Below are 16,623 nucleotides of genomic sequence, written 5' to 3'. Positions count from 1 at the left end.
TTTTTTTTTTTTTTTTTGAGACAGAGTTTGTTGCCCAAGCTGGAGTGCAATGGCATGATCTCAGCTCACCACAACCTCCACCTCCGGGGTTCAAGTGATTCTCTGCCTCAGTCTCCCGAGTAGCTGGGATTACAGGCTTGCACCACCATGCCTGGCTAATTTTTTGTATTTTTAGTAGATATGGGGTTTCTTCACGTAGGTCAGGCTGGTCTCAAACTCCTGACCTCAGGTGATCCGCCCGCCTCGGCCTCCCAAAGTGTTGGGATTATAGGCTTGAGCCATTGCACCTCGCCTAGACTCTGGGTTCTGATGATGAATAAGCCACAAACTCTGCCCATAAGTAGCTCAAATACCAGTTGGGGACTGAGGGACCTGGTGGATCAAAGAAAACCCCTCAGAGGAGGTGAGCAGACACCATAGGAGCTGGCTGGGAGGTATAGCTTGCAGAGAGGCTCCTCCTTAAGGACAGGGCTGTCGTCTGACTCCTCCTGTGTCCCAGCACCTAGCATGATGACCAGTACATAGAAGGAACTCAATAAATAGTGAAGGAATGAGGGGATGAATGAACTAATGAATTTGAACAAGTTCACACTCAGAGAGCTGGCTGCCTCTTGAATTATAGAATCTTAGAGTTGGAAGATCCCTTAGACATGAATTAGCCTGTCAATTTACAGAGTGTGACGCTCAAGCCCAGTGATGTAAACTTCCTGAGGCCCAGCGATGTCAAGATGCGGATGGGGTAGGAGAGGTCTGCCCCATTGGAAGGCGGATGTTATTACTGATATTATTTAGAATATCTGGCCCATGATGATAAAATGCAGGCCAACTTTTACTGAGTTTTGTTACTGTTTTAAAATTCTCTGCTTAACAGTTATCCTCTTTTTTCATTTTTTATTTTATTTTATTTATTTTGAGACGGGGTCTCACTCTGTTGCCCAGGCTGGAGTACAGTGGCACAATCTCTGCTCACTGCAACCTCTGCCTCCCAGGTTCAAGCAGTTCTCCTGCCTCAGCCTCCCAAGTAGCTGGGACTACAGTCATGTGCCACCATGCCCAGCTAATTTTTTGTATTTTTAGTAGAGACAGGGTTTCACCATGTTGGCCCAGCTGGTCTTGAACTCCTGACCATAGGTGATCCACCTGCCTCGGCCTCCCGAAGTGCTAGGATTATAGGTGTGAGCCACCATGCCTGACCATATCACCCTTTTATTGCCTATACAGGGCAATAAATGTTTTTTTTTTTCTTTCTTTCTTTTTTTTTTTGAGACGGAGTTTCATTCTTGTTGCCCAGGCTAGAGTGCAGTGACGTGATCTTGGCTCACTGCAACCTCCGCCTCCTAGGTTCACGCCATTCACCTGCCTCAGCCTCCCGAGTAGCTGGGACTACAGGCACCTGCCACCACGCCCGACTAATTTTTTGTATTTTTAGTAGATATGGGCCTGTTGGCCTGGCTCGTCTTGAACTCCTGACCTCAGGTGATCCACCCACCTCGGCCTCCCAAAGTACTGGTGGGATCGTAGGCGTGAGCCACCACGCCCAGCCAATACATGTTTTTCAAGGCAGACTAGTATATCAGTTTTAGGGGTTTTTTTTTTGTATGGATAAATGGTAGCACTCATCCACAACTTTGAAGTCAGTTCTCCTGGAAAAAAAAAAACAAAATTTTATTCCTCCCCCTAGTGGTGATTGAGACTAATGACGGGTTTGCTGTTTCATGTTGGCAAATACGTACATGAGGGAGAATGAAGGAAAATGTCCAGAGATTTTATTTATTTATTTTTTATATTTTTGTAGTGGAGTTTCACTCTTGTTCCCCAGGCTGGAGTGCAATGGCATGATTTTGGCTCACTGCAGCCTCCGCCTCCCAGGTTCAAGTGATTCTCCTGCCTCTGCCTCCCGAGTGGCTGGGATTACAGACATGCACCACCATGTCTGGCTAATTTTGTATTTGTTAGTAGAGACAGAGTTTCTCCATGTTGGTCAGGCTGGTCTCAAACTCGTGACCTCAGGTGATCCACCTACCTCAGCCTCCCAAAGTATTACAGGCGTGAGCCACCGCATTCAGCCAGATATTTTAGATCAGTGTATTTTATTCCTATGAAGGGAATAATGAAGAACTACCTAGCTAGCATCAGAGTGTTTGGCACTTACACCACTTATAGAAGCAGATGGAATGACATAGCCATTAGATGACAAAGAAAAACCTGTAGTTGTTGTGACTTCCCCTGCTTGGCACCCTCTTCCCTCAGAAGTACAAAAAACAGACCAAAGAAAAGTTTAACATTTTTCTACCTGTTCATCTAGTCTTTTTGTATGCTTAAAAAAAGTGACATTTATGATATGTGTAGGCAATTTTATATCCTGATTTTTCACTTTACATTAGAATGTAAGCATTACTCTATGTTATTAAAAAACAACAACGACAACAACCTGTAAACTTACTTTGAAATTGATGGGCTGAGCAAGGTGGCTCCCACCTGGAATCCCAGCACTTTGGGAGGCCAAGGCAGGCAGATCACTTGAGCCCAGGAATTGGAGACTACCCTGGGAAACATGGCAAAACACCATCTCTACAAAAAATTAGCCAGGCATGGTGGTACGCAGCTGTAGACCCATACCCTCCCCTATTTGGGAGGCTGAGGTGGGAGGATCACCTGATCCTGGGGATGTCAAGGCTGCAGTGCCATGATTATGCCACTGCATTCCAGTTTGAGCGACAGAATGAGACTCTGTCTCAAACAACAACAAAAATAGTTGGATTTCACCTATGGTTGAATTTTAGGTTGCTTCATTCTTTATTCTATTATGAATAGGGACACAGTTACTTGTAAATAATGCTTCGTTTTTGCATTTTGGATTATTTCCTCAGGATAGATTCTCAGAAGCAGAATTACTTGGTCAAAGGTTTTGAAGATTTTAAGGATTCTTTTTATTACTTAAGACAGGGTCTCACTGTGTCGCCCAGGCTTCCTTGCAGTGGTGCAATCTCAGTTCATGTTTTGTTTTGTTTTGTTTTGACACAGAGTCTTGCTGTGTTGCCAGGCTGGAGTGCAGTGGTGCAAACTCGGCTCACTGCAACCTCCGCCTCCCGGGTTCAAGTGATTCTCCTGCCTCAGCCTCCTGAGTAGCTGGGATTACAGGCATGCACCACCATGCCCAGCTAATTTTTGTATTTTTAGTAGAGACGAGATTTCACCATGTTGGACAGAATGGTCTCAATCTCTTGACCTTGTGATTTGCCTGCCATGGCCTCCCAAAGTGCTGGGATTACAGGCATGAGCCACCACACCCGGCCAATCTCGTTTCACTTTACGGGGCCAATGTGGGAGGGTCGCTTGAAGTCTGGGAGTTTGAGACCACCCTGGGCAACAAACATAGTGTGACTTCATCCCTACCAAAAATACAAAAATTAGCTGGCTGTGGTGGCAGGTGCCTGTGGTCCCAGCTACTTTGGGAGGCTGAGGTGGGAGGATCTCTGGAGCTCGGGAAGTTGAGCCTGTAGTGATCTGTGATTGTGCCACTGCACTCCGGCCTAGGTGACAGAGTCAGACCCTGTCTCTGAAAAAAATTTATTTTTTAAAAAGGAAGCTGATCAGATCTGCCCTCTCTAATTCAGCAGTCTCTCTGCTTTCTGGTCCAGCTGGGGAATAGGACATTCTGGATAACAGGGAATTCATATGTGTGCCACAGAGCACACACTCTTTTTTCTTTTTTTTTTGTTTTTTGAGACGAGTCTCGCACTGTCACCCAAGCTGGAGTGCAGTAGCCTGATCTTGGCTCAGTGCAACCTCTGCCTCCTGGGTTCAAGAGATTCTCCTGCCTCAGCCTCCTGAGTAGCTGGGATTATAGGCGCTCGCCACTACACCCAGCGTGTTTTTGTTTTTTGTTTGTTTTGTTTTTTGTTTTTTGTATTTTTGTATTTTTAGTAGAGATGGGGATTTCACCATGTTGGCCAGGCTAGTCTTGAACTCCTGACCTTGTGATTCACCTGCCTTGGTCTCCCAAAGTGCTGGGATTACAGGTATAAACCACTGCACCCAGCCTACACTTTTTTTTCTTTGGAGATAGAGTCTTGCTCTGTTACCTAGGCTGGAGTGTGGTGGTGTGATCTGAGCTCACTGCAACCTCCGCCTCCCGATTTCAAGCAATTCTCATGCCTCAGCCACCTGAGTAGTTGGTGTTACAGGCATGCACCACCATGCCCAGCTAATTTTTGTTTTTGTAGTATAGAGTTTTCCCCATGTTGGCCAGGCTCACCTCAACTCCTGGCCTCCGCCTACCCTGGCCTCCCAAAGTGCTGGGATTACAGGCCTGAGCTACCACGCCTAGTCAGATCATGCGTTTTTGAAAAGTTAATTGAATAGATGATAAAATGTACATGTTCATGAGATATTTATAAACTTTATTTTTTTTTCTGGAGACAGGGTTTCATTATGTTTCACAAGCTGGCCTTGACCTCCTGGGCTCAAGTAATCCTCCTGCCTCAGCCTCCCAAATGGCTGAGACTACAGACCTGAGCCACCATGCCTGGCTAGTTATGGGATATTTAGAGGAAAAAAAGACTCCCTTATGTTGCAAATGAGGAAGCCTTGGCCTGGACAGATTGATGTTTGCTAAAGTCAGATAGTAACCTAGTGCTAGGTCAGGTTCTAGAATTCAGTAGGACTAGATTGAAGGTTTCTGAATGTTCTTCAGGATCTCTGATGCCTTAAGACTGTTTTTAACAAATGTTAGGCCGGGCATGGTGGCTCACACCTGTAATCCTAGCACTTTGGGAGGCCGGGGTGGGTGGATCACTCGAGATAAGGAGTTCAAGACCAGCCTGGGCAACATGATTTTCTACTAAAAATACAAAAATTAGTCAGGCATGGTGGTGTGCATGTGTAATTCCAGCTACTTGGGAAGCTGAGGCATGAGAATCGCTTGAACCCAGGAGGCGGAAGTTGCAGTGAGCCGAGGTTGCACCACTGTACTCCTGGGCAACAGACTGAGACTCTGTCTCAACAACTACAGATGTTAATTGTGTTGTCACAGATATGAAGGTGGGCCTGTTACCAGAGAATTCTGATGGAAGGGCAGGAGCAGAACCCTCACCTGAACCATCATCTGTGATTTGTGGCATTTGCAGGGGAGGCTCTGCAACAGCCCAGGGATTGTCTTGTGAAACTGTGCTTCAACTGTGGGTTTCTTCTTCCTCTGAAAATCTCCCAAGAGCACTTTTGTAATCCTGAAATCTAAACTTAGAAACTAAAAATACTCTTAGAGATCTTATAGCTCAGTCCTTTCATTTCTTAGCCGAGGAAAACCTAGAGAGTCCACTGCCCAAGCCAAAGCCACACAGTTTAATAGTGCACTCTTCACTCTGTCAAGCCACCTGCAGGGACCTTCTGCATCACCCAACTCTCACTGGGATTTTACCAGGTAAGGATCCTTGCAGGCTGGAAACTGGTGGTGGGGCAGGGATGGGGGCGGGTTCTGGCACCCTCTGCTGGTGCAAAGGGGTCAGTGCAGCTCTAGGAATGGCTCAGAGAGTAGGGAACAGGTCCCCTGGATGGGCTAGTGGGCTTTCAGTTCTGTCGGGAACTTGAGCAAACTGATGTGTTTGTGTCCACCCTGCTCCCCCTACCTCCAAAAAACCCATGCAATTCAGGATGAGTGTGGATCCTGTTTCTTCTGAAATCTATAATGCAGAGTCCAGAAATAAAGATGATGGAGAGGTACACTTAAAATGGAAAAGTGAGTATAAAGTCATGGGTTTTGTTAGACAAAATGAAATTTAAAGTATATTTCTAATGTGGTTGATATTTCTAAGTATACAACCTGTGTTGCACATTTAGAACCGTAGCAATGTCCTTTTGAATTTTTTTTCTTTTATTATATTTCATTTTAAAAGCAGGGCCCTTCTGACTATAGACTTCAGAAGGGAAATGCTTTTTTTTTTAATTTCTAGACTTTATAGGAAATATTCCTATTATATAAATGTATATTGTATAAGAAATGTAATAAAACAGTACACAATACAATAAGTCCTCACTTAATACTGTTAATAGGAAACAACAATGACTTTAAGCAAACTACGACTTTAAGCAAAATGATGTATAACAAAACCAAATTTACCATGGGCTAATTGATATAAACAAGAGTTAAGTTCCTACAGCATATTTCTGGTCACAAATACATCACCATACTTCTAAATAAAGACCAGAACACTTCTAATATTAAACATTGAAATAAATGTGAGCTATGTACACATTTAAGAGAGATTAATAAAAACAGGTAAGATAAGTAATTACCCATTTATTCTAGTTCAGGGTCACAGGTGGCTGGAACCTATCCTGGCAACTCAGGGTACAAGGAGGGAACCAGCCCTAGACAGACACCATTCCATTGCAGACTGTACTCACACACTCCCACTCACACAGACTGGGGCCAGTTCGACACACTAATTCACCTAATGTGCACATCTTTGGGATGTGGGAGGAAACTGGACTACCTGGAAAAAACTCACGCAGATATAGGGAGAATACTCAGGTGCCACACAGACACTGGCCTCAGCTGGGAATTTTTTTTTTTTTTTCTCATCAGAGTTACAATGAAACAATATTGAACAAAATGACATTATTTGAGGAACTGCTACATAGATATTTACTGTATAGCATTATTAAAGTGGAGAGTACGCAGTGTCACTCTCATATCCTGTGGGCATTATCCTTTGTATCAGTGTTCTCTTAGAGGCTTAAAGGATATGTCTATTTTTAATACTAGTCGTAAGTGACATTAGCAGAAGTGTTCCACAACTTTTGAAATGAAAACATGCATATATGTATGCACTCCAAAAATATGAGCTCGGTGTAGTCTGGAAAGACTAGACAAACTCAAATAGAATCCTTTCTATTATTACACACTGGGAACTTTAAATGTCATTTTTCCTGTTAAAACTTCACAGGAAGAGGGTCTATCTGTAAGTTTTTTGCTGCCTTTCACCCTGGAAGTCAACAACAAGGGTTGTTGTTTGGGATAACTAACTGAAATTCCCTTCTCTCTGTCATCAGTTCTCCCCTCGCCTCCCATTCAAGCCAAACAGGGCAAGCTAAGGATGATACAACTGTAAAAAGGCAATTATTGTTACAGTATGAGTTATAATAGTATTGTGTATTTCTTTTAGATGAAAGCCTGTGTTTCCAGTGTTTACAGTGATGTTTTAAATGCTGTTTTCTCTTGTGCCCAGTGGAGGTGAAAGAAATGGCAGAGAAAGCAGCTACTGGACAGCTCACAGTACCTCCTTGGCATCCTCAGAGTAGTTTGACTTTAGAGAGCGAGGCTGAAAATGAGCCCGACGCCCTGCTGCAGCCTCCCATTGGGAGCCCTGAAAACACGGATTGGCAGCGAGTTATTGAGTATCATAGGGAAAATGATGCGCCCAGAGGAAATGCCAAGTTTGACAACACGGGCAACAATGACTGTGACAGTGACCAGCATGACAAACAGCCCAGGCCTGGAAGCTTCACCAGTAAGTTCACTTGCGGGAATCAGGATAGATGAACTCAATCAAGTATCAGTTGGGCGAGGTGGCTCAGCCTGTAATTCCAGCACTTTGGGAGGTGAGGCGAGCAGATCACTTGAGCCCAAGAATTTGGGACCAGCCTGGTCAACATGATGAAACCTAGTCTCTACAAAAAAAAAAAAAAAAAAAATTAGCTGGGCGTGGTGGCACACGCCTGTAGTTCCAGGTACCCGGGAGGCTGAGGTGGGAAGATCACTTGGACCTGAGAGGCGGAGGTTGCAGTGAGCTGTGATCACGCCACTGCACTCCAGCTTGGGTGACAGTGAGACCCTGTCTCAAAATAAAAATAAGAAAAAGTTATCAGCTCTCAAAAAAGTAAACCTTCCGGCGTATTTTTTTGGTTTGGTCCTCTCTACTTTCCTACTCTTCTGGAAACCTTGAATTCCAGGGGAAGGCAGTATAGCCCTGTATCTCATTGCATTTCCCACAGGCAAACAGATACAGACACTGATCAGTTTTTATATTACTGAAACAGGCCCCTTTGTCCAAAGGAAGTAAAATAATCACATACTGACCCTGGTTTTGGCAAGGAATTGAGCCTTCTTTACCTGGGGATAGAGGTGGGCCACCACTGCCTACTGCCTATGTCTCTGCATTGTATTCTAAGCTGGAAATAAATTCTCTCAGAATTTATTTAGAATGTATTCTAAGCTGGCATTAAATTTTCCCTCCAGAGAGTCTATGCTGGAGGAACCTAGAGACACATGACATTTATTGTCATCGGTTTATAGATTTACAGGTTAAAAAAATGAAGGCCATATATTTTCAGTTGATAATTTGCTTACAATCAGGGCATGGGATATTGTTTCACAGTTGTTTATAAGTTAAAGAAAGATACATCTGGCCAGGCGCGGTGGCTCACGCCTGTAATCCCAGCACTTTGGGAGGCTGAGACGGGCGGATCACGAGGTCAGGAGATCGAGACCATCCTGGCTAACACGGTGAAACCCCGTCTCTACTAAAAATACAAAAATTAGCCAGGCACGGTGGCGGGTGCCTGTAGTCCCAGCTATATGGGAGGCTGAGACAGGAGAATGTCGTGAACCCGAGAGGCTGAGCTTGCAGTGAGTGGAGATTATGCCACTGCACTCCAGCCTGGGTGACAAAGCAAGACTCTGTCTCAAAAAAAAAAAAAAGAAAAGAAAAGAAAGATACATCTAAAATTGTCATTTGTCTTAGGCAGAAAATCTATTGACTTGGGTATTAGTTGTATTTAGAATCTGTTTCTTGTCAAGCATCACTCGCGAATGGGTGGGCAGATGATCCAGGGCTGCATTTTGGGGTCAGGCTAAACTGACAGTCTCTACTCTCTGGACTGAACCTAAGGTATGGGACATGGCCACTCTTGGCAGAATATGTATTCATCTCTTCTCTCATGCCACCTTTATGCTCTTCCTTGTTGTCTGAATATCACTGAATAACTTTGGCCCTGACTGTGTTACAATCATTAGGTATCAGGCACCCATCTCCCAGACAAAAGGAGCAACCAGAGTATAGTGAAGCCTTTCAAGCAAGTTCTGACGCATTAGTGGCTGTTGAGAAATCTTACAGTGTAAGTAATACTGCCTGGAAAGCCAAGTTGAACCCAAGGATCTAATAAGATAGATCTGAGTTGTTGTGTGTTATGACACCAAAATAATACCTATAGTAGTTATTTTTGGCTGGAGCATGTGCCTTCATGTCACTGACATGAATAAAATAATCTCTCCTCCTGTCTGATACTTTTTAAAACGTCAGTTCAACTCAGTGAATTGTGTATCCTGGAGATTGGGAGAGTACAGAAAAGTGTCAGATTCAGCTTTTGCATGTGAGTTTCTGGTATAGTTGGGTAAACAAAACTGGAGCAAAGCTCCTTCCCCGGCAGATGACTGAGGTCAGTTAGGAGTAGGAAAAGCAAGGGCAGGGTTGCTATGAGAGTACCTTCACCTGGAATATCCTCTAAGGGCCAAACTCAGCTCCCAGCTCAGTGGAAGTGATGTGTTTGTGCCTGACAACTGCGCCTCAGCAGGATCCATTTGCATTTTCACTGCAGTTACAGCCTTGCTTCAGGGCTTTAACACACTCTAGGCCATAGCGCAGCCAGACTAAGAAACCAAATTTTTTTTATTGTCATTGACATGGGATTGCAATCATTTAAAGAATATAGACAGCAATTGAGAATGATACAATATATGAATACCATAGTGATAAAATGTAAGGTCTTTTGACCTATTATATTTAATCATGGCATACGAACCATTCATAAGATCAGCTTATTCTTTCTCTGACTTGAGGGCTGGAAGAACAGTCATATTAAGCATACTGGCTGAGCTGGAGAAGCAGGCCTAGGCAGAAAAGTGGGGAATGTCTGCAGGAGGCCAGGACTCAAATTCAGTTTGATGAGAGATAAAGAGGAGCAACTGTTAAGTGCACAGGAAGGGAAGCATGTGGCAAAAAGCCATGTCCGAGGAAATTAGTCACAACATCTCTGCCAAGAGATCACTGAAGGTTGGGTGTAGTGGCTCACACCTGTAATTCCAGCACATTGGGAGGCTGAAGCAGGAGGATCGCTTAAAGCCAGGAGGTCAAGACCAGGCTAGGCACCATAATATGACCCTGCCTACAAAAAATGTAAAAATCAGCTGAGCACAGTGGCTCACTCCTGTAATCCCAGCACTTTGGGAGGCCAAGGTGGGCAGATTGCTTGAGTCCAGGAGTTCGAGACCAGCCTTGGCAACATGGCGAGACCCCATCTCTACCAAAGATAGAAAGGTTAGTTGGATATGGTGCATGCCTGTAGTCCCAGCTACTTGGGAGGCTGAAGTGGGAGGATCCCCTGAGCTTGGGGAGGTTGAGGCTGCAGTGAGCCATGATCACGCCACTGCACTCCAGCCTAGGGGACAGAGTGAGACCCTGTCTAAATAAAATAAAATAAAAATTAGCCAGGCATGATAGTGTGCACCTGTAGTCTCAGCTACTCGGGAGGCTGAGGCAGGAGGATCACTTGAGCCTAGGAGTTCGAGGCTGCAGCGAGCTGTCATTGCGCCACTGTATTCCAGCCTGGGTGACCAAATGAGTCCCTGTCTCAAAAAAAAAAAAAAAAAAAAAAAGACTGAAGTGAGCCGTTTGTTTGGCCATATGGTAATCAGGTCCTGAATATTGCAAAATAAGCAGGAAAAAAGGGGTGGAACAGAGATGCTAAAGAAATAAATTTGCAGGCAGGTCGCAGTGGCTCACTCCTATAATCCCAGCACTTTGGGAGTCCGAGGTGGGAGGATCATTTGAGATCAGGAGTTTGAGACCAGCCATGCCAACATGGTGAAACCCCATCTCTACTAAAAATACAAAAAGTAGCCAGGCGTGCTGGCGTACACCTGTAATCCCAGCTACTTGGCAGGCTGAGGCAGGAGAATCACTGGAACTCCAGAGGCGGAGGCTGCAGTGAGCCGAGATCATGCCACTGCACTCCAGCCTGGGTGACAGAGGAAGACTCTGTCTCAAAAAGGCACAGAAATTTGCAGGCTGGGCATGGTGGCTCACGCCTGTAATCCCAGCACTTTGGGAGGCTGAGGCAGGCAGATCACAAAGACAGGAGTTCAAGACCAGCTTGGCTAACATAGTGAGACCTGTCTCTACTAAAAATACAAAAATTAGCCGGGCATGGTGGCACACACCTGTAGTCTTAGCTACCCAGGAGGCTGAAGCAGGAGAATCACTTGAACCTGGGAGGTGGAGGTTGCAGTGAGCCGAGATCATGCCTCTGCACTCCAGCCTGAGTGACAGAGCGAGACTCTGTCTCAGAAAAATAAATAAACAAATATAAATTTGCTGCTTTTTACTATTTTTTTTTTATTATTGAGAGTACATTGCTGTTTTTAAAATGCTTCTTCATTTGCCTTTAACCTATAATACGCGAGAGTCTCACAGGTTCTGAGTAGCCGTAGCCTCTTCATCTGTAAGATGATGCCAACACATGGGCTATGTCTCTGCCTATGAGGGATCAGGGTGTTTAAATTCAGTACTCAACTTGAGTTGACTAGGGCCTTTCTCCTTATTTAGAATATTAGAACAGGAAGGTCACCTCATCTCCACCCATTCTGCAGATGATGCTGCTGAGGCTCAGGATTAGCATTCTTTCATGCTACTCCAGGCAGTTCACAGCTGCTTTTCCCCACCAGGAAGGGAAGGCAGAGGCACATGCACAAAGAGGTAGGGAGAGTCAGCTCAGAGTGTCACACTGACTGCTGGGTAGTGTTAGGTAACCCCATTGTTAACACTGCATCCAACTATAAAGGGATTTGGTTACAATGAACAGCAACTTAAAAGTGATTTCCTACATTATTAACAGCATCAGTCCATGCAATCAACTTGTTCACCAGAGTCTTCTGAGGACATAACAAATGAATTTTTAACTCCAGACGATGAATATTTTTACTCCTCGACTGCTCAAGAAAACTTAGCTCTAGAGGTAAAAAACGCAGTTCAGGGTAAAGTACATTTTCACCTTTCTCCATTGCCTTATTTTATTGAGAAAAATAGCTTACATATCAAAGTATATAATGTATACCAGGGTTTTTTATACCTTTTTTGGTGTCAGGAGTGTGATATGAACCTATGCGCTCATGTGTTTTGAAAAAACGTCTGAAAGATTTTTTATTTTTGAGAATGGGAGGTCATGTGCAGTTTCTCCCCAAATTTGGTTACTGCATTTATACAGCACTTTGTACTTTTTTTTCAAAACATTTATTTTTTAAAAAAATTTTTTTGAGACAGAGTCTCGCTCCGTCATCCAGGCTGGAGTGCAGTGGTGTAATCTCGGCTCACTGCAACCTCTGCCTCCTGGGTTCAAGCGATTCTCCTGCCTCAGCCTCCTGAGTAGCTGGGATTACAGGTGTGCGCCATCACACCCAGCTAATTTTTGTATTTTTAGCAGAGATGGGGTTTCACCATGTTGGTCGGACTGGTCTTGAACTCCTGACCTTGTGATCCGCCCGCCTCGGCCTCCCAAAATGCTGGGATTACAGGTGTGAGCCACCGTGCCTAGATCAAAACATTTTTATTCATGCTACCTAATTCATATATTCTTCCTGTTGGGAAGGGACGAGGCTATCATTCCTGTCTCTGAGGAAGACTGGTGTTCTGCAGATGTACGGAATTAATTAACTCCAGCCTGACAAGCTTTAGTGATGGGAGAGCCAAGATTGAGGCAAGGGTTCAGCAACAAATATGAGACTGTCCAATATACCAAGTTTTCTTGGGAATCTGCCTAGCTTTTACAAGAACCTGCTGTATAGAGTATTTTCATTTCTAAAATGAATTTTGTTGGATTCTCTTATTTACTTATTTTCTACCCTACCTCCCTGCTAACCTGGCACCTTTTTGGGATCTTTTACCAATATGAAAGGTCGGGTGGAGAAAAAGGGAGGATTGGATGTGTCAATCACAGTATTTGACTGATAAGAATTCTAGGATGCATCAAAGATATAATTTCAGACCAGGCACAGTAGCTCACGCCTGTAATCCCAGCACTTTGGGAGGCCAAGGTGGATGGATCGTGAGGTCAGAAGTTCAAGACCAGCCTGGCCAAGATGGTGAAACCCTACCTCTACTAAAAATACAAAAATTAGCTGGGTGCAGAGGCATGTGCCTGTATTCCCAGCTATTCGGGGGGAGGCTGAGGCAGGAGAATTGCTTGAACCCGGGGGTCAGAGGTTACAGTGAGCTGAGATCGTGCCACTGCACTCCAGCCTGGGTGACAGAGTGAGATTCCATCTCAAAAAAAATATATATAATTTCAGCTTGATGTGGTGGCTCATGTCTATAATCACAACACTTTAGGAGGCTGAGGTGGGAGTATTGCTTGAGCTCAGGAGTTTGAGAACAGCTTGAGCAACATAGCAGGACCTTGTTTGAAAAAAAGGAAATGAAACATTACTAGTCCCCAAAAGACCCCTTGTGCTCCCATCCAGTCACTGCCTCTTCCAAAAGGAACCAGCATTCTGACTTCTTACCTCACAGAGTACTTCCGCATACCAGGCCAGCTTTTAAACTTTATTTAGCTCTTTTGATAAAGCTCCCAAGAACCAAAACATCTTTGTTGGAAGATTGGGATGAACAGGGATAGTGATATAAGGTGGGGGAGTCACATAATTCCTCTTCACAATGGGAGGTGAGGGAGGACTTACTGAGGAGGGGACATATGGTACAAATAAGTACTTAATGTCTGGGAAGCAAGTTTGTACTTTTTCTATAAAGACGCAGGGATCTTATGAAGATTTTCAAGATTTAAGAACATCAAGAAATTATTGACCTTTTAATATGTCTGCCTCCAGTGAACCTCCTTTCTTTTGTTCATTTTTAGACCTCGAGTCCCATAGAAGAGGACTTTGAAGGAATACAAGGTGCATTTGCCCAACCTCAAGTCTCTGGAAATAAGCCCTTACAGAAGATTCCTTGAGAATCACTTCCTTTCACTTTCTTCTGTTGGATCACAGATATTTAGAGCTGGGGGGATCCTGAGGGACAGCCTCGTCCAAACCTTTCATTATATGGTTGAGAAAACCAAGGTTCAATGATTTCTCCTCAAGAGAACAAATCCCTTGCTCCTCACCAACCTCATGACATCCATGTGTTGTATTATTTATACCTCCCCTTGCATTTTTATAGCATATGTTGTTGCAGTCACTGCTTTTTCCCCCTTTGGTCTCTCAAGCTTTCAGGCTCCTTGGTGTGCCACATAGCAAGTGCACAGTTATCTTTGCTAAGCTGACCTGGGGGATTTGCCCAAGCTACATAGCTAGTTTTTGACATAACAAAATTAGAACTAGGTTTCTTCTTCTCCCCAGAAGGCAGTGTCACCAGCATTTTCCTTTGCTTGCTTAGCATCTTAGCAAAGAGTTAGTAACAGCTAACAATGCAGATTCAACTTAACATCTACCACTTGGGAGGCCTTGGGTTCTGTATAACTTAGCAGGGGCTTTCTATTAGGTGAGAAGGTAGCCTTGGATCCGTAGCCAGGGATGTGTCACCAGACAGATATAAGTTAACTGTTGGCTTTGTTACATTTTTAGAATTGTGTACTCTTGTTCTTTTAAGGTATGCACTCATCTATTTTAAAACTAGAGTTATCCACCTACCAACCTGTGTAACTATCCATGGTCATGTCTCAACCCTGTAAACCCAAAGAAGGTGGGGTTATGAACTTACTCGCTTCCTCCACTGCATACTCCAGCTTCCAACTGTAACCTTGTGTAGGCCCCTGCCAGAGTTGGAAGTGTTTTAAGAAGCTGTAAGCTTTTAGATGAACAGTTAAAGTCTCAGCATAATATGTATTGAAAGTCTCCAGAGCCTTGGGCCACCCACCTCTTCCTGCAGAGCCTCTTTTTTGGACCTGCCTTGTATGTGGCCACTTAACTTGTATTTGGAGGTGAGTTGAGTGGGATGGAAAAGTTTAGGGCAGACAGGTCAGATAACCAGAGTTAGTTTGATACAGACATCTAAAGTATGTGAAAAAGTCTCTGATTTCTACTCCATTTACTTCTTTCTGCCCCTCTCTACCCCCTTTTCCATCTAGTGCTCTGATGTATATCCCCTTCCACATCAGAGGATACAACAGGGGTACAGGATGCAGCGTGCTAGGTTCCAAGCCCCATTCTGCCACTGACTTTTTCTGCATAAACTTCAGCAAGTCACTTCACCCCAGGGCCCCACTTTCGCCTGGTGTAAAGTAAAGGAGAGGGTCTGACTCTAAAGTCTCTAAGCTCTAAATGTTGCTTATTAGGAATTAGTTTATGCTTTCTGGATATTTATCATTTTAAAAGAGTGTCAGAGGAAGAGGAACCCCTAATGTCTCTCCACTGGTGGAGTTTCAGAGCTACTTGGTAACTGTGAAAGGTGGCATTGTTCTGGTGGGCCTTTTTAGTGTCTACCAGACCACCTGGACCTAAGGAATGGGATGGGGGTGGGGGAGTCATGGGCATTTGGAAACAGGGCTGGATGCTCCATCTGTCCCCTTCTTTATTAACTAGGACAGTACAGTGGTGGGAAGGAAAATGGATACTGGCCCTGCCTGCCTGGAGGTCTGCAAAGCAAAGGATGCTCCGTCTGCCCCCTTCTCTATAAGCTAGGACAGTACAGTGGTGGGAAGGAAAATGGATACCGGCCCCGCCTGCCTGGAGCAAAGCATCTTACTGAGAATTGGGGAGGAGTAACTTCAAATAACTTGATGCCAAGGAGAACAGAAGACTGTTGAATTAGCTCCTCAGTACTCAAGACTCCACCCCCGCCCCTACTCTTTAGGTGGTGTTTGGTGGCCAAGTGGCATAGTTCGGGATTGTTTAGTTAACAAACAGTTCTTGTTTTCAACGCCCCCTGGTGTCTGTTCACAGGAACCCGGTCAGTTTGCCTTCTTAAAAAGACAAAACATTTGTCTCCAGAAATAACTGTGGTTATAACTGAAAGGCCAGTAAATAACTTGATTGTATTCTGAGTGTCAGAATATATAGTTCTGTGCTCTGAGCAAGGAAAATAAACTTTCAGAGTAAAAACCTCTTCTACAGCACTCAATCCAAACCCAATTAGGGCAGCACTTTGTTTATCCAGATTATTTCTAATTCTGGAGCAGACGAAGGGACGTTCTAGGGAATGATGATAATAATTTGGGTTGACAAAGATCAGTTAAAAAAAAATTACTTTATGCTTTCAGGTGAGGAAAAGTTCCAGATGAGAAAAATTCTTGGAAAGAATGCTGAGATTTTGCCCAGGTCTCAATTTCAACCTATACGAAGGTATGGGCTGTTTTATCTTATCCAGTTTCAGACTCACAGATGTGGTGTTAAATGGTGATAATGCCCCGTGTTTATATATTGCTTGTCTTCAAATGTGTTAGCTACTATCTTATCAAAGTTAGCTTTGGGCAGCTTAGCTTTGTTATACTTGTGCAGTAGAATTTGAGGGGTAGAGTCATCACCTTTACTTAGATCCTGACTCTGACTTTCTGTTCATGTGACCTTGTCAAGGTTCTCAACCACTCTATTCTATTTTCCCATCTGTGAAGTAGGGATAAGAATCCTTACTGAGA

General features: G+C 44.1%; 1 protein-coding gene across 1 annotated transcript in view; it reads left to right on the top strand.

Annotated features, from left to right (window-relative positions):
* The window catches only part of TEX14 (testis expressed 14, intercellular bridge forming factor), a 113,613-nt gene that overhangs the window by 76,804 nt on the left and 20,186 nt on the right, over positions 1-16,623 (top strand). The window contains exons 16-22 of the mRNA XM_017861563.1: positions 5,297-5,422; positions 5,652-5,737; positions 7,230-7,511; positions 9,017-9,117; positions 11,893-12,012; positions 13,906-13,945; positions 16,249-16,330. Coding sequence (XP_017717052.1) covers positions 5,297-5,422; positions 5,652-5,737; positions 7,230-7,511; positions 9,017-9,117; positions 11,893-12,012; positions 13,906-13,945; positions 16,249-16,330 — 837 coding nt within the window. The remainder of the gene's footprint in view (positions 1-5,296; positions 5,423-5,651; positions 5,738-7,229; positions 7,512-9,016; positions 9,118-11,892; positions 12,013-13,905; positions 13,946-16,248; positions 16,331-16,623) is intronic.

The sequence above is a fragment of the Rhinopithecus bieti genome, unplaced genomic scaffold (genome assembly GCF_001698545.2).
Source record: "Rhinopithecus bieti isolate Rb0 unplaced genomic scaffold, ASM169854v2 scaffold_57210, whole genome shotgun sequence".
Taxonomy (NCBI): domain Eukaryota; kingdom Metazoa; phylum Chordata; class Mammalia; order Primates; family Cercopithecidae; genus Rhinopithecus; species Rhinopithecus bieti.
The sequence above is the reverse complement of the archived record's forward strand: the minus strand, read 5'-3'. Positions and strand labels throughout refer to the sequence as shown.